The sequence below is a fragment of the Spizellomyces punctatus genome (assembly GCF_000182565.1).
Source record: "Spizellomyces punctatus DAOM BR117 chromosome Unknown supercont1.5, whole genome shotgun sequence".
NCBI classification, from domain to species: Eukaryota; Fungi; Chytridiomycota; class Chytridiomycetes; order Spizellomycetales; family Spizellomycetaceae; genus Spizellomyces; species Spizellomyces punctatus.
In genome coordinates this window covers 485,888-502,057 of record NW_015971541.1, presented here as the reverse complement: position 1 = coordinate 502,057, position 16,170 = coordinate 485,888, and the positions used below count along the sequence as shown (strand labels likewise).

At 47.9% G+C, this 16,170-nt stretch overlaps 7 protein-coding genes across 7 annotated transcripts; 4 read left to right on the top strand and 3 right to left on the bottom strand.

The window, feature by feature from the left end:
- Positions 1-11: 11 nt before the first annotated feature.
- Positions 12-908, top strand: SPPG_03254 (riboflavin kinase). The gene is made up of 4 exons (XM_016751527.1): positions 12-178; positions 277-431; positions 502-604; positions 663-908. The coding sequence occupies exons 1-4, from the start codon at positions 55-57 to the stop codon at positions 773-775; spliced, it is 495 nt and encodes a 164-aa protein (XP_016609489.1). The 5' UTR covers positions 12-54; the 3' UTR covers positions 776-908.
- SPPG_03253 (tRNA intron endonuclease) lies at positions 760-2,511 on the bottom strand. The gene is made up of 6 exons (XM_016751526.1): positions 1,988-2,511; positions 1,641-1,894; positions 1,384-1,588; positions 1,287-1,323; positions 1,102-1,225; positions 760-1,046 (listed from the first exon to the last, which is right to left on the bottom strand). The coding sequence occupies exons 1-6, from the start codon at positions 2,505-2,507 to the stop codon at positions 912-914; spliced, it is 1,275 nt and encodes a 424-aa protein (XP_016609488.1). The 5' UTR covers positions 2,508-2,511; the 3' UTR covers positions 760-911.
- Positions 2,512-3,224: 713 nt separating this feature from the next.
- Positions 3,225-6,233, top strand: SPPG_03252 (uncharacterized protein). Its single transcript, XM_016751525.1, has 6 exons — positions 3,225-3,499; positions 3,568-4,089; positions 4,150-4,419; positions 4,503-4,959; positions 5,043-5,884; positions 5,953-6,233. The coding sequence occupies exons 1-6, from the start codon at positions 3,318-3,320 to the stop codon at positions 6,098-6,100; spliced, it is 2,421 nt and encodes an 806-aa protein (XP_016609487.1). The 5' UTR covers positions 3,225-3,317; the 3' UTR covers positions 6,101-6,233.
- Positions 6,234-6,325: 92 nt separating this feature from the next.
- On the top strand, positions 6,326-7,371 carry SPPG_03251 (uncharacterized protein). Its single transcript, XM_016751524.1, has 4 exons — positions 6,326-6,586; positions 6,655-6,776; positions 6,842-7,060; positions 7,124-7,371. Exons 1-4 carry the CDS (start codon positions 6,352-6,354, stop codon positions 7,259-7,261), a joined length of 714 nt encoding a protein of 237 aa, XP_016609486.1. The 5' UTR covers positions 6,326-6,351; the 3' UTR covers positions 7,262-7,371.
- Positions 7,372-7,560: 189 nt separating this feature from the next.
- SPPG_03250 (uncharacterized protein) lies at positions 7,561-9,886 on the top strand. Its single transcript, XM_016751523.1, has one exon. It carries the CDS (start codon positions 7,611-7,613, stop codon positions 9,867-9,869), a length of 2,259 nt encoding a protein of 752 aa, XP_016609485.1. The 5' UTR covers positions 7,561-7,610; the 3' UTR covers positions 9,870-9,886.
- Positions 9,865-11,002, bottom strand: SPPG_03249 (uncharacterized protein). Its single transcript, XM_016751522.1, has 6 exons — positions 10,829-11,002; positions 10,698-10,773; positions 10,589-10,639; positions 10,447-10,529; positions 10,282-10,378; positions 9,865-10,210 (listed from the first exon to the last, which is right to left on the bottom strand). The coding sequence occupies exons 1-6, from the start codon at positions 10,886-10,888 to the stop codon at positions 10,113-10,115; spliced, it is 465 nt and encodes a 154-aa protein (XP_016609484.1). The 5' UTR covers positions 10,889-11,002; the 3' UTR covers positions 9,865-10,112.
- Positions 11,003-11,196: 194 nt separating this feature from the next.
- Positions 11,197-16,144, bottom strand: SPPG_03248 (uncharacterized protein). The gene is made up of 7 exons (XM_016751521.1): positions 15,393-16,144; positions 15,280-15,328; positions 14,637-15,215; positions 14,451-14,576; positions 12,767-14,392; positions 12,489-12,702; positions 11,197-12,427 (listed from the first exon to the last, which is right to left on the bottom strand). The coding sequence occupies exons 1-7, from the start codon at positions 16,046-16,048 to the stop codon at positions 11,307-11,309; spliced, it is 4,371 nt and encodes a 1,456-aa protein (XP_016609483.1). The 5' UTR covers positions 16,049-16,144; the 3' UTR covers positions 11,197-11,306.
- Positions 16,145-16,170: the final 26 nt, after the last annotated feature.

Below are 16,170 nucleotides of genomic sequence, written 5' to 3'. Positions count from 1 at the left end.
CTTTGCCGAGGCAGCTTTCCCCACATTTGTCAGCCTGCCGCTCATCCCATTCCAATGTCTGAACGACGACCTAGTATTGCCGGGGAAGAGACTCCTCAACCACCCTTCCCTGTATATCTGAAGGGCGCGGTATCCAAAGGGTTCGGAAGGGGGAGCAGAGAATTGGGAATCCCAACTGGTATGTTCTTCCTCGGTTTGTTTAGATAGCAGCAGAACCTGTCTCGCGGAATCGTCCCTTTTGGAGTACCAGTTGCGCTTCTCACGTTTTGCCTTTAGCAAACCTTCCCGAGGAAGTCGCAGACGAAGCGGGAAAGGTTATTGACACGGGAATTTACTACGGATGGGCAAGTGTCGGCTCATGCCCAGAAGTCCACCCAATGGTGATGAGTTTTGGCTGGAATCCATATTACAAAAACGAAAAGCGATCTGCGGTGTGTTCCTTTATTTTAAGCTGCCACGGATGTTGTCATGTTCTTTTGGTATTCATTGGTGAACTTACAGGAGGTACATATCATCCATGATTATCCCCAAGACTTTTATGGCGAAGAACTACGGATCATTGTGACTGGTTACATTCGTGCCGAGAAAAATTACGAATCTCTAGGTAGTATTCTGTTTTTTCTATTTCACCCGAATATGGCCATTGACACGATATGATCTAGATGCCTTGATAGACGACATCAACACTGACATCCGTGTTGCGAAAAACTCTCTTTCACGTCCCGCATACCAAGCGCTGAAATCCCACTCTTTTGTTGTCTCCCCTATCCCATAAGCGCCGACCGACGCACTCTCTGTTTACATATGGACACAAGCTCTAGTATCTACATATCAATGCGAAAGACTGGCAAATCTACTTATAAATATTACAGAAATTAGATGATATTTAAAAAGACTTTGACTGCCGCTTTTCAATCTCTGGTTTTTTCGGGTACCCATCGTCCGATGCACACGTCCCATATGGCAAACCGCTTGATACAGGTTGGGTCGGCCAGTTCCTTCCGCGTAATATCTGATGGTACCACGACGTGACACAAAAGAACTCGCTACGTTCACATTAATGAATGTTCCCTGATGCATGAACTTACAGATCTGTCATACCTTATTAACCTGTGCGCAGACACGATTTACGCTCAACGCCCATACCCAGGTTCGTGCGGGTATATCGGGTAGGGTATCCCTGTGTGCAGTGTCTGAGACGCTCGGAACAACAACTACCGCGTAACTACAGCCAGTGGGAGATGAGATTGCTATACATGAAACGAAGAAGTTTACGCGTAACGTACTCGGAATGTCGAAAAATCGGGCCTCGTCTATAAAGGACTACAGAAAATGACATTTGAGATCGGTGATGAATTGATGATGAACATTTAAGAAACCTACCATAATCGGTTCCAAACTTGATGCCTGATTTGACAACCCACCCTTGACTTCTGTAATAATGATACGCAGCATAACGGACAGCGAATTCGCTCGAGAGTTTTGAGGTCGTCATTATTTCAGGCCCCACCAGTTGTGAAGCAAATGTGAGTGCATTTGGATGGGATCGCAGTTTTGACCACAGTTCGCATGGTTCAAGTATGTCACCCTAGTCTAGGGTCAGAGACATCTCAGATGGATATACAAAAGTAGTAGTTTACCTCTTCCGATTCTTTTACAGCCAAAATACCTAGGCCGTAGGCAAGGAAGAACGCCTCTTCTGGCGTCAGTTGATATCGTTCGGGATCGACAGTGAGAACACCCCAACCCAAGCCTTCTGCGTACGGTGTCGACACTAATGAGTCGTATCCGTCTGAAAAGGATGACATGCTCGTCGTGGATTTAGGTTCCGATGGCGGCTGCGGCACATTACGCCTTTGAGCGGTCCTCATGGCGCGTCGGCGTGCAGCGAGACCTGTGATTAGATATGATGTTAGAGCAAGGTTTCTGACGGTGCAATTTTGTAACTCCCCGACGACTAGTACTACTTCTTGGATGATGTACTCACTTTCTCCCTCGGTACTTTGTCCATCCCTTGCCATTCTCTTCCACCAGGTCGGTTCGCCACGCGATAATGTAGCCTTTCCAAAAAAGCCACCTCTCCACAGACCCAATCCAAGAGCATGAGTCAAACCAGCTTCCAGGGCAATGGTGCTTTTCCGCTTAAACTCCTGTTCCCAGCGCAAGGCCCTGTCCACTTGGGCCTTTCCGTCTTGTAATATCCACACGCAACCAGACTCTCCCACAAGAACTCCTTCATAGGGTGGCAATGGAGGTTTACGGAAAGGTATTAATGAACTGAACGACTGGAAGAGATATTGAAGGAAGGATGCAATAGTGATTGGCAAGAAGAAACCCTTGAGTGGCTCTTCTTTGCTAATTTGTAGCGGAAAAGGGTTCTGAAAGAGGTGCCGGTCATTCTTGCGGATTGGACGTTTCGTGCTCTGCAATGAGTCCTGAGTGGCGCCCGTCGTGTCGAAATCGCTAGGCGGTGATGACTGCTCGTGCGAGGGTACGGCGGAAGACATTTCTTGTGCGTTTTGATATCCAGCGGGCCTCAAGTCATCCCAGGTCTGGTTGGAGCCACTTGCACTACAACCGGATTTTGTTCCAATTGGATCATGGTTACGTCATGGCTTACCAGCTTATTGGTTGGCATGAACAGGCAGCACACTAGTAGATCTCTGGAGGCATTTTCAATCTAGAAGATTAGTATGCAGAGCTCGTACTAGCAACAAGTCGGCTGCGAAATCACGGCGGTAGTTGGTCGTATCATTGTGTAAGCATCTCGCTCAGTTTTGTGGACCCGCTTCTGCTAGTTGTACGGCAGCTGCGTTGGGCACCACGCTTAAACAAGGAACTCTCAAGTAGTATTATCTGGATGCTTGAAAGTGAAATCTACTGGAGGACCAGTACATGCACCATCTACGTGAAGGATTAAAAAAACACTTGTAAGAGCTGATTGTCCATTTGGACTCCCCGTTGCACACATCAAGAAACATTGGTTGGACTACTGCAGCATCACTTGTGTCATGTCCCAAATTGAACATGCGTGGTGCGTACATGACATTCAACTGAAATGCAAACAGAAATGTTCATTGAATGCCTTCGCCATTCGCTCTTGCCACGGCTGGAGAGTGATCACCTCATCTATCCAAATGGGATAAATGACTTGTTGATATGGCAACAATAGTCGTTGAACGGACAAGGCGAAGCGGGAGCGGCTGCGAACCTGGCGCTGCCACTTCGGAACACCGAAAGCCGGTTTACCAGCAGTAGGGCCCATCTGTGTCCTCGACAGCAGTTAACACTGATACTTTCATTAGTGTATACGAAGCATGGCGTTACTGGACACGACCGATATTATCATCTTGACGGTGATTGCTATTCTCACTGCGGTGTATATCCGGTATTTTAAAGATAGCGGCTCCAAGACGGTTACTGTTGGGGGTGCAGGATCTGTGGCGGCGTCGAGCGGTCCCGCCGGAAGTGTTAAACCGGGATCTGCAGAGAGTCCTCGGTAAGTCGGACAATCATTGTTGCAGCATGTCTAAATGTCGATTGTAGCTGACTTGTTTGGGTCCACAGGGCATATGGAAAAAAGTCTATTTTGAAAAAGCTCCAGGCCCTAGATCATCCCTCCCAGCTCATTCTCTTCTATGGCTCGCAAACGGGAACAGCGGAAGACCTTGCAACGCGGATTGCAAAGGACACAACAACGCACTTCAACATACCTACTCTCATATGTGACCCGGAAGAATATGATATGACCGAGCTCACAAGATGGCCAGGCGAGGCAGAGGGGAAGAAATGGCTTTGTGGCTTCTTCATGGCTACATATGGGGAAGGTGAACCCACTGATAACGTTGTAGAGTTTTACGACTGGATCATGGCTGGAAAGGGAAAAGGAGAAGATGACGGAGGACAGGACGACGGCGGAGATGATCCACTGGAGGATGATGCACTGGATGGGTTCAAATATATCGTCTTTGGCCTGGGCAACAAAACATACGAACATTACAATGCTATTGGCCGAAGGCTTGATAAACGTTTGAAAAGCCTTGGAGGTGTACGTATCGGGGAACGCGGCGAGGGTGACGATGACGCTAGGTAGGTGGTACCAGCTTCATTACATCCTGAATGTTACTAAATGGTTCGCTCGTGGTGCAGTATGGAAGAAGATTTCCTCGCGTGGAAACCGAGTATCCTTGCTGCCATGGCCGAGTATTTCAACGTCGAGGATGCTGGCTCTATAGGTCAGCGGGACAAGCCTCACGTCCCGCTATTCGAAATCGCTCCTGCCACAAATATATCACAAGCCCAGGTATTCTGGGGTGAATACAGTGCGGGCAAACCCAGGCGGTGGCAAAAGGCACAGGATGGTGAAGAAGATTACGAGATGGTAGATAGTGGCGTTGGAGAGAAGTTTGTTGAAGTAAGGTATGTATGAGATTGCATAAAATTAGGACGAAAGAGTTGGCGCACACAGGGGTGTTGTTACTAAGAGCGTACTCGCCGCACAGAAGTAGAAAGATTGCGTACGATGCAAAGCATCCCCATTACGGCAGGATTTTGACAAGTAAACCACTGTTCATCGATGTGCACGACGAGTATACCTTTGACAACACGTATCACATGCCCCGTGCTGGCCACAAGCGGTACTTGGTGGAGAATACCAAAGTGCGAATTGAACGTCATTGTTTACACGTTGACCTGGATATATCGGGTAGCGGCCTGAAGTATGAGACCGGGGACCATGTCGGCGTTTGGCCCGTCAATGATGAGGAGCACTTGATGAGATTGGCGAAGGCGTTGGGATTAACGGAAGAAGAACTTGACAAGGTTGTAATTTTGAAGCCGAACAAACAAAATATGGCGGCAGAGAGCGCCAAAGTCCCGTTCCCTGTGCCCTGTACTGTTCGGACAGCCTTACTGCATTACTTGGACCTAGCTGCCATTGTGAAGCAGTATCAGCTTGAGGTATGTGCTGCACAAGGTGGATTTAGTAATCAGTAAGTCGTGCGGTTAACCTCCGTTTTTACTTTTCTCCTGCAATCAATTAGATTCTTGCAAAGTATTGCAAGGACACTGCAGAGCGTGACTTGCTCTTTGAGCTAGCAGACAATCGAGAACTATATGTTCCACTGATTGAGCGAAGTCGCAAGGATCTTGCTGACGTCCTGGACGTGTTCCAAAGCATAGAGGTACCAATAGCAGTGGTACTCGGAGAACTACTGCCCCGCATCGCCGTTCGGTATTATTCCATCTCATCGTCGTCCAAAGAGGAGCCCAACCATGTAGGCGTCACAGCTGTAATGGTTCGATATGCTCTGCCTTCTCAGTTCCCATCACATCGCGTCAAAGATGGCAAGGAAGGAAATGTTGTTGTCAAGCAAGGTATTGCAACGTCGTGGTTGCAAAGGCTCCATGAAGCGAGAAGTGGTCTAGAGGCGGAAGCTGGCGTTTTGAATAATCATTCGGAGACTGAGCCGATCCCCATTCCCAAGTTCTACCTTCCCTTGTATATCCGAACATCGAATTTCAAGTTACCCCGCAACCCTCGCCTGCCCGTAGTAATGGTGGGTCCTGGAACAGGTGTCGCACCATTCCGAGCGTTTGTCCGTGAAAGGTACCACCTTGCGTCTACCTCGCCCGAAATGAAAGTTGGACCAACCTGGCTGTTCTACGGATGCCGGCATCCCGACAAGGATTTCTTGTATCGGGCAGAATTTGAGGCAATGGAAAAGGGGGTTGCGAGTGGGCAGGTCGATTTGGATTTGAAGGTGTTCAAAGCATACAGTCGCTATGAGGGAAAAAAGGTATACGTGCAACACATGGTAAGAGATAATGGAAAGGATGTATGGAAAATGATGGGCGAAATGGGAGGTTACTTTTATGTTTGCGGGTGAGTAGTATTCAAAGTATCCCTGGGACCAGTGGAAGGGTTACTTATGTGCGTATTTATTTTTGCAGTGATGCGAAACACATGGCGCATGATGTGCAGAATGCTCTCACTGAGCTTGCACTCAAGTTTGGTGGCATGGCCAGTGAGGATAAGGCGAAGGCTTGGGTTAAGGACTTGAGGACCAAAGGACGCTACTTGGAAGATGTGTGGTCGTAGCGTAGGATCATCTAGGTTGTCTTCAGAATCATTGCATTGTTCGGTATTTTTAAGCGGAAGTATAGCCACAGAGATAGATAATATTATGCGACAGCGCGTGTAGAATTCTGCGGTTTCGACCGCAGGAATAATACTCGTTTGTTTATATTCGTTTACATAGCAACGGGTGCGTCACGCGTATTGAGTCATCAAGCAAGCGGTGATGATCGTCTGTGCTGCTTCGAAGATCACCGATCTACTAGTACCTACGCATGTCGACTTCCGAAACTTCACGGCCGTCGGCAGGTGCTGCCAATAACGATGACGGAAAAGAGGATCCATCCTTTGTGCGATGGCGAGAGACATTGTCTAGTTTTCTCACTCCCAGACCTTTAACCGCCCACGAAACGGCCGCAAAGGAGGCGAAGAACATTGAGGCAGCAACCCAACAGGAGGAACGGGAGAATGCGCGCTGTGAGAGGTGGAAGAAGAAGCTGCTGCAAAGCAGTATGTATAATGAGATAATCCAGGGCGTGCTAGGTCGACCTTGAAGTTTGACTATTTCTTCTTGACAGGTCCGATGGTAAAGTTTATGATGGATAACCTTGAAAAGGCAGGCTGTCCATTTCGAGAAGATCATTTCCGATGCACTCCATGTGAAGTAACAAGAGCTGGAGGGTTTGCGCCGGATTATGGGGTAGCTATCTTCATTGGATGTCATCCGCATCTTGGAAAACGGATGCTAACCTAGTAACTCTGTAGATTATTCTCTGCCAAAACAGTTTCCTGTCGAAAAAGCACATGGAGGACACCATGACGCACGAGCTGATTCATGCCTATGACCAATGTACCACAAAGGTTGATTGGAACAATTGCGAGCATTACGCTTGTTCTGCAATTCGGGCAGCGAGTTTGAGTGGGGATTGCAAATTCACAAGGGAGTTGAGACGAGGATTCTTCTCTGTTGCAAAGCACCATCAGGTATGTTCAGTTCCATTTGTTTTTAATCAAGGTTCATGAAATTTATTTGGCTATTACTTGTAGGCATGCGTTAAGCGGCGCGCGATTGCAGAATTGAAGCAGCTGCCACAGTGTCAGGAGGAGAGAGTGGCGGAGGATGCAGTACGAGTAGTGTGGGATAGCTGTTTCAAGGATACAGCGCCTTTTGATGAAATCCCATAGTTTTATGGCAGATGATTTATGTTCAAATTCTCTTGTTTATAAATTATATAGAATCAATGTAGACAAATTCATTTTCATAGCCAATATTCATCGTCCAAATTGTTCTATCATTGTTAAAGGCAAGTGGTAGACTGCAGCTGTTAAGTAGGAACGTTGCAGCAGTAGCGTACATTAGACCTGGTTAGATAACTTTCCAAACCAATCTTCGCCGATTCGAGTCAATGGTTTGTAGCTTTCACGTGATCAACTGCGAGCTGCTCGACTTTTCCCCAGGTTTTGGGCAGCGTTTTTGGGACCGTTTTTTACATACTTCCGCGCTGGGTGGAACTCTGCATTGAGATTATTTGCCATGACAGCTGATCTGGCAGAATCGCTAGCGGTATTGTTCGCATCTCAAACAGGGAACGCTGAATGGATAGCAAAACACATTCATGAGGAGGCTCTGGCACGAGGATACATTTCAACATGCCATTCACTCGACGACCACGCAAAAGCCAACCTCACGGGCGACAATGCAATCATAATAGTAGCTTCGACAACCGGTGACGGAGATCCACCTGATAATGCGACAAAATTCTGGAGGTGGTTGCGGAGAGCGAAGGCACCCGAGCTCGAGGGGTTGAAAGGCAAAAAGTATGCGATACTTGGACTCGGTGATACCAATTACAGTAATTTCTGTAACACCGCGAAACGATTGGAGAAAAAAATGACGGACGTGGGCGCCGTACCATTTACACCAAGAGGGTTTGCGGACGATGCGACAGGGTTGGAGGCTGTCGTAGATCCTTGGATAGAAACGCTTTGGAAAGCCTTGCCGCAGGTTGCTTGTTATGATGAAGAGAAAGCAAAGGCTTTTGAGGAACGGGCGGAGAAAGATGGGAAATTTTCTCTCAAGCTTGGCGCCGAGAAAAAGTCTGTTGGGGAGGCTGTCGCTGATGGGAAGAAAGATAACGGGGAATCCGCCAACACTAACGACATCGTTCCAAAGTCGAGCGATGGGAAAGCTTCTGCGCCTGTTTCATCCGTGAACGAGGTCTCCAAGACTGCTAATGGCGGCGACTCTGGAGATAAATCTTCAGTTGCAAATGCTTTTCTAGCCCCGTTGAATGCTGAGGAGCACGAGCGTCTCGACGCCACATCGTGTACTCCCGTTCCTATTGTCGTGTCCAAAGCAGCGCTTGAATCTGCAACCCAACTCACGAACGTAGCGAAGATCCCAACCGAGTATCTGGATGTAGAGCTAGAGGACCAGGGACGACCAATTGAAAAAAGTGTCATATTGCCTTGTCTCATACGTGACACCCAGATTATTGGGTCTCCTTTTGATTACACCGCTGCCAATCCCTTCAAGGCGAAGATCGCTGGCGTTCGCTGTCTGACTGGCCCAAAGGCACTGAAGCGTGTCCTTGAGATTGAGCTCAACATTACTGGACTGGGTTGGGAGTACGCTCCTGGAGACGCATTTGGCATTGTATGTCCAAATCCAGATGGGTTGGTTTTACCGCTTCTGAAAAGGCTCAGTTTGGAGCCTACACGATTGCTGCGGGTAACAGCAAAAGGAGCGGCTGCCCTTCAAGGCCTGCCGTTTGAGACCAAGACGCCCGTAACGGTGTACGAGGCATTTAAATACTATTTGGATCTCCATTCTCTTCCCAAGAAATCCTTCCTGCGGGTGCTTGCGGAACATACATCTGACCCGACAGAGAAGAAGACTCTCTACTTCCTTGCCAGTGCTCAGGGTGCAGGTGCTTACCGAGACTTACGTCCACAGCAGTCCACCCTCTTGGATATCCTGCACACCTTTCCAAACTGTCAGCCACCTCTTGCGCGCCTGCTTGAAACGCTTCCCCACCTACAACCCCGATACTATTCCGTTGCGACGTCACGGCTAGTTAAGGAAGATTCCGTCACATTCGCTTTCAACACTGTTGAATATCGCACCCCCGCACCATACAATAAACCCATCTCAGGTCTTTGCTCAACGTGGTTGGACGTACTGACCGGAAAGAAGTCTGCACAGAACGTGCGTGACCAGCTGAGCGACCAGGAATTATATATTCCCATTTTCCCCAAACCAATCTCTGAAATCACCGCGCCGTTCCGGTTACCCGAAGACCCTTCCGCACCCGTCATAATGATAGCCGCCGGAACAGGCATCACTCCGTTTATGTCTTTCCTTGCACATCGCCACCACCTGCGTTCATCTGGGACATCGTCATTTGGCGCAATGTGGCTATTTCATGGTCGCCGGTTTGCATCTGCTGACGGCGATGCCCTTTACGAGTCCGATCTTGATACCTATGTCAAAGGAGGATCCCTATCGCGACTGTTGGTATGCACTTCACGGGAGGACGTCACGCCCGACCAAATACGGTACAAATACGTTCAAGATGGGATACGTGCGTTGGGCACGGAAGTGTGGGATCTTGTACATGAGTGTGGAGCCTACGTCTACGTTTGCGGAAGTGTCGCGATGGCCAAGGAGGTCAACCAGGCGCTAGCTGATATAATTGTTCAGAATGGAGGGGCAAAGGATGGAGTCGAAGCATTGACTTTGTTGGCTGACTTGGGCAAGAAAGGGAGATATTTGAAGGATATTTGGACTTGATGAGTAGTAGTCGGCAGCATTTGTTCTTATCATTATTTTTTAACTATATTATAGTAATAACATGGCTTTGTCAAATGTTATGGTTTGTGCGTAGCAGGCGCAACCGTCATGTGTTGCCCCATTTGATCAATGTTAGAAGTAACGTCAATGGATGCACGTAGGATGTAGATCATAGTTCATGCAACTTCCAGCTCCGATTACAATAGAAGGTCCCACACAAATCACTTGTTTCGTACTGATTAGCTATCGGTGATCGCTGGACGGGCGCTTGAACAATGTGGCCGTGATCAAACCGACAGCCGCAACCGCTGCCCCCACGATCGCCATACCAACGAGACCCTCTGAAATTGACATGAACCAATCAGTACACTTCTTGTTTTGGTCAATCCGATCTACGGACAAGGACGCTCACCAGATTTGACTTTGTCATCGATTAATTTTCGCAAGGACAATGCTTTGTTATTGCGCGACTCAAGCTGTAAGAGTGTTTCATTGTATTTTCGAGCATTCTGTCCAGTGAGTTACAGGATTTAGTATTAAGGGTGAGCAGAGATGCATTCTACCTTCAGCTGCATACCCGATAGTTGCCTAGTTTGTATTCCCCCAATGCAAGGTAGTATAAGCATTCCCGGCGTCGACTTGGAAGGTCGCGGTAAATTTCTAGAGAGATTTCCATTTAGCAACATGTATCTGAGCAGTATACATGTACCAAAACGTACCGTGCAATAACTTGATACCCTCTTGCTGGTCGGTCCGCACACGACTTCGTACTGGAGAGAAAAGAGGTCAGCCAACGTTAGTCGTATCGCTAGATAGCACTGTACGCACCAAGTGCCCAAGCGTAATTGAATTTGGTTTGAGGCCGAGGTTTTTCGCCTTCAGTCAAGTATTGGTCACGAAGAATCTGATTCGGGTAAGAATCCGTTTGGTTGCTGCTTTGGACGTACATGCACACTTACCTCGAGCTCCTGAGGAGATAGAGAGATGTCAGCTTCAGATGCGTCTGGCAGTGTGTCCATGGTTTTCCACTCCGTTCTAGGGGCTCGTCTGTGGGGGAATGTGATGACTGTCCCAAAAAATCTCGGAATTCAGAACCTCAACGCCATGAGTCAGATGTGTGTCAACGTCACCACGATTGGATCCGCATTAGATCCAGAAGGCCGTTTTGTTTACAATGGATCTTGTCGACATCTTTGATATTATTTTGTATTGTGTATTTGAACCTTTTACTGCAGAAGCAAGCAAAGTAGGAATTTAGGTCCTACATACTTGGAAGAGCATCTACTAGGTATATCAGGTGTCGAGGAGCATCCACTCCTTGTCCTTGCCCGACCAATCCAAAATTACGTTTGTTTATTTTGTCAATGTTTTATGAATAGTTTATACACATACAGATGTAATTTGCGCTAACCTAAGTTAATCCCATTCACTAAATTCTTACGATACACCCTGATCGTTTTGCGCTTCGCCAGCTTCGGGGGCCATGTTTTTGCTACTCTGCTTGGACCAGGTCCACCACGGTCTTCCACCTTGGTTCCATGATGACCTCTTGTTCATCTTATTAATGGGAGTAGTCGGAGTGACTGGAGAGCTGACTGAAGTGGCCTGGGTTGGATATGTCGCTGCGCGACTTGCTTCTACGTTAGTTATTGTGCTCACATCCAAGGGAGAACTAACGGCTTCCGGGGGCACCGGTGGAGTGCTTTGCGAGGTGACATCGACCGTATCCGGTTTTGTGACAGTGAGCGACCCCTTTCGCTTCTTTTTTTTCTTCTTATTAGAGGATTTCGACAAATTGTCGTCCGATTTCCCTACCGCTCTTTCCTCCTTTTTCTCTTTTTCCGGGGAGATCTTGGAAAGGGATAATTCGCTTTTCGCTCGTAGGCTATTTAGCGACTTGGAGTTACTTGATGTTCTGGAGGAGTTGGAACCACGGCGAAAGAAGCTGCTGGTCTTGGACGACGTTCCTACTGTTGACATGGTGTCGTCTGTCCATTCGCTGCTGTCTATGCCACCAAAGGCGTCATCCGATAGCGCTTTCGTTGGAAGAGTTACTGCATCATCAGTAACCAGCTCCGTTTGTTCAGCATTCATGGCCGATCGTCGGAGCGAGTCAGTACTCTTCCCCTTCAGCATATGGGCCCATGAAGGCGTTCGCTTTATGTCCCCATCGCTCATCTGAAACCGCGATATATTCTCTTTTCGTCTCATGTCACCCCCGTCCTGTGATTGTCTCTCTCGCTTCGGTTCCTTGGACGTGGCAGGTACAGATGTGTTCCGCCGTCTCGCAGCTGTTGGAGACGTTTTGAGACTATTAGATAGCACGCTACTGGGTACGTTATCCGCACTCATAGGGCCCTCGCTGGGGATCTCCACCTCCTGATACCTATCGGCGGCATCTCGCAGTATGTTGTGCTCAAAGTCATAATGAATAGAACAGAACCGTGACCGGATGGCTTCAGCTTCTTGAAGCCATGCATTTTTATCGTAAGCACTGATGGTCTGAAGAGAGTGAATTTCTTGCTGCAGGTGGATAATTTGAAATATGTTTTTCATGCCTAATTAATTTTCATTTAGCTTCCTTCCTTGGATAAGTATAGGAAATTCTCTGCTACTCACCATGCGCATCGGGCTTATCGAGGAAGACGGCTGCTTCCAATGGAATCGGTGGTTTGAACAAAATGAAAGTATCCGCCTTTTTCGGGCGCACAATGAGGACGAGATCGGTGAAGAACAGTACGACCACCTCCACGGTGCCATTGGTGTTCTTCTTCAGATAGGTAAACGACTTTTCCGAGATCAGTTCCCGGCGCCCATTCGCAAGCTTGAATCGCTGATGGAAATAAAGGGGGTCAAAAAAACAATTTAGAACCAAATCGCCAGAGTACACCCCTTACCTCAACTACGTTGTTGAAGTCCAAGTTCTCGTCAATCAAGTTAATCCTATATGCAGCCTCATGACGTCTAACACCCTCATTAATATCTGCTACTTTTTTTTCAATACCGTTGATAAAATCATTGACAGTCTCGTATTCCGACGACCCTTTCACAGTATTTGATAACAGCCGCTTGAACAGGATGGGATACCGGGTTATGCGATGCATAGGCTTCACCAACAGATCTGCTAAGTTTAACTTGTTCAGCTTGGGATTAGCTTCGCACTGGGTCAGCATTTTTGTGAATAGAGGATCTTGTTTTAGTCGAGCCAGCTTCCGTCGAGCATTGTGTTGGTTGCTGCAATATGTCTCGTACGCCGTGAAGGCATCTAAGCGCTTGGCGAACAAGGAAGTAATGTTGGGAAGTAGAGCGCTCGTGAAACTGACGTGATTATGAAGCATCTCGTCCCGCTTGTCAATGAGAGTAGCAGACAGCTCATCGTGAATATCGAGAATTGTTTTGACGTTTGAGAAGACATCGTTCTCGGATTCCAAGGTCAGAACACCGGCCACTGATAGTGGTCTAAAGAAAATCCCCACAATGTTCCTCAGATCATCTGTATAATTAATTTCCGTCTCGATGATTTCCATCAATACATCCCTCTGCTTGCGTTGTCGTGTTTCATCCTCTTTTGATATCGTTGGTTGTCTCATTGCGGATGTTCCACGCTTGGGATGCTCGTATAGAGTAGCTGTATCAATATTGACCTTGAGTCGGAATGGCGTTTCCAGGAGATTCAATCCGAGCTTAGAAGGACAATCTTCATGGCGAAGGGGCACATCATCTCCATCTCTGCTGGTATATGACAGAATATAATCTTCGTCGTTACCTGGCATCAAGAATTTTTCGAGAGCCATTCTGATGAGTTGCTTGACGGTCGTCTCGCTGGTAATATAGAATGTTTTTGTAGATTCGGCCTTCATGGCAGAGTCCATTGTAACAACTTTGACCACCTCACCCTCCGTACTGAGGTCCGCTAAAACCGTACTTGCCGAACTTGACGTCCTCTTGTGCTCTAGCGGGCGTACACCTTCTTCGGCTTTCGTCTCTACTAGTGAAGGATTGTTTGCGGCAGCGGCAGCAGCTGCAGACAGAGCCGCCAGTTGCAGTCGACATCTGGTCAATTCATGCTTGAGCACATCAAGCTTCTTATTTGAGCGTTCCATCTGCGAGTCCATTTCCACTGGTACCGGTTTTTTGCTACTACTCGGTTTGGCTCCCAAGCTCCCTTTGGCACGGAGTAAATTATCCAGTCCGTCCCGAATCTTCATTTCAATATCCACTTCACGCTGCACTGCTTGCATTTTCTCGGTTACCCGTTTCATCTTCTCCGACAAAACTTCGGTTTGATCTTCTACCTCGAGAGTGTTCGATGGCTTGACACAGGAAACCCGGATAGCGTTTCGACAATTTTTGTGGCACATGTATCGACAGGATTCGCAGCGGTATGCCGAACTTGCATCTTCGCTCCCCTTGTCATAGGCGACCTTACGGCAACAATGTTCACAAAATTGTTGATCACCATTTGTATACTGCACGAATGTGTGTGGGAGTTCCCCTGAACCATATGCTACGTTCAACTGGTTCTGAAAGTAATAGACGAGGTTAGTTGGGCTCATCTTTCAGAAAAGCGACACTGCATACATTGGAGTTCCTTTTCCAGTCCTTGCTTGGACTCGCGCTTCCATCATCTGTGGTATCAGGAGCATTGGCAGACTTTCGGCTATCAAGAGATGACATGCTCCTCGTCCTCGACGCAGAGGTTGACCCCTGTTTACGCAACAGATGAGTAACCAAAGGTAACCGTTCAAAGGACATGTCTGCAACCACCTTTTGCGACGACTTTCGAACAATAACACCTGATCCACGGACTCGAAAAACCTCACAGTCAACACCCATGGCTTCTAAGGACGTCATCAGCTTTTCCCATGCTTCATTTCCATCGTAGACGGCGGATGGCATGTCCGTAATTCTCTCCGCTGCGCGATTATATTGAATGGTAGTCAAATGCCTGGTTCCTCGTAAATCATTTCTCATCGCCTGATAAAAAGCACTTGCTCGGAAACTTGGAGCAAATGAATCCGCTGAGCGGATCGTATCCGCCTTTTTGCCATCTGCAGCTGTATCTATACTGGCGTCAAAGGTGCCGTTGTAAATCTCCTCCAACCAATTCAAGACCATGAAGGCCAGGTCGTCAAAAAGCGTCGCATCGTGATTATCGATATTGGCCTTGATGGCTGCTATAACCTTGCGGACATTTTGGTATTCGGGTGGAACGCGGCGGAGAATAAACATTGGGGCCGTTTTGACGAGGTATGTGTTATAAAGACGATATGCTTGACTCTTGCGAGCGGAGCTGTACAGAGTTGGGTAATCAAATCGGAATTGTTGGGCATCCATTCGAAAGTACTAAAGTTAACCTAGTCAGATAAAAAGAACCATACGGATAAAGGAAGGGTTTTCGTTGCCATACATAAAGATTTTCAAATTCCCTCCACAACAAAAACATTAAAAAATAGCATCTGGAAGGCAGATACATGCGTCGTGAGCAGAGGATCCTTCTGTCTCCTTCGCAAAAACACTTACCTTGTAATAGGATGATTCCAAATGCCTGCAAATCCCTGCGTCCCAATTTCCTTCAAAAAGCCATCATCTTCAGGTGCCTGTCCTTGTCCGTCTCCAGGTGCAGCGGTTCCGGCCCGTGACCTCGCCTCACGTTTAACAGAGGCACCACTATCGTGCTTTGGCGGCTCTGGCGGAGGTGCAATGGAGTTTTTGCGTAAATTGGACAGAAGGTTTGGTATGGTAAGCAGGTTGCTCATCGTTTGGAAGGAGTACGAGGATCTTGACCGCACCACAGGAGGATGCGTTTGATTTGGTGAAACGAGCCCTGTTCCACTCCCCGGCAAAGATCCAGTTGCACTTCGCGGAAGCTCAGCCGATCCATGCGCTATGAGTGCTGGAAAGTCCATCGGACCTTCGCTGCTTCTAAAGTCAGCATCGGACGGAAGGCCGCCTGCATCCTTGAAAGAGGCACAACGTCGGATGGTTGCGATCGTCGGACCAGATTCTCGCGGTTCTGGTGGTGATGCCAAATTGTCAAAAGACCCTCCATATCTGGTCCCGCCGGTTTTGATACCAAAGCCTCCTGATTGGGGTCGCCAGCGTGCCTTAGACTTTGACGAACCGTCGCTGTCTGGGGGACTCAGCGGTTGGATATTGAGAGCGGCGTCAATGTCCATTCTTGTACCAGACTATCAAAGGCTGCAAGAACATGCACCCGCCTCGGACAAATTAGCGAACTTGCAGTTTTGTCATGTAGCGTGTTGTCTCCGCACGAATCATGACTGAGATTTCCAGCGAC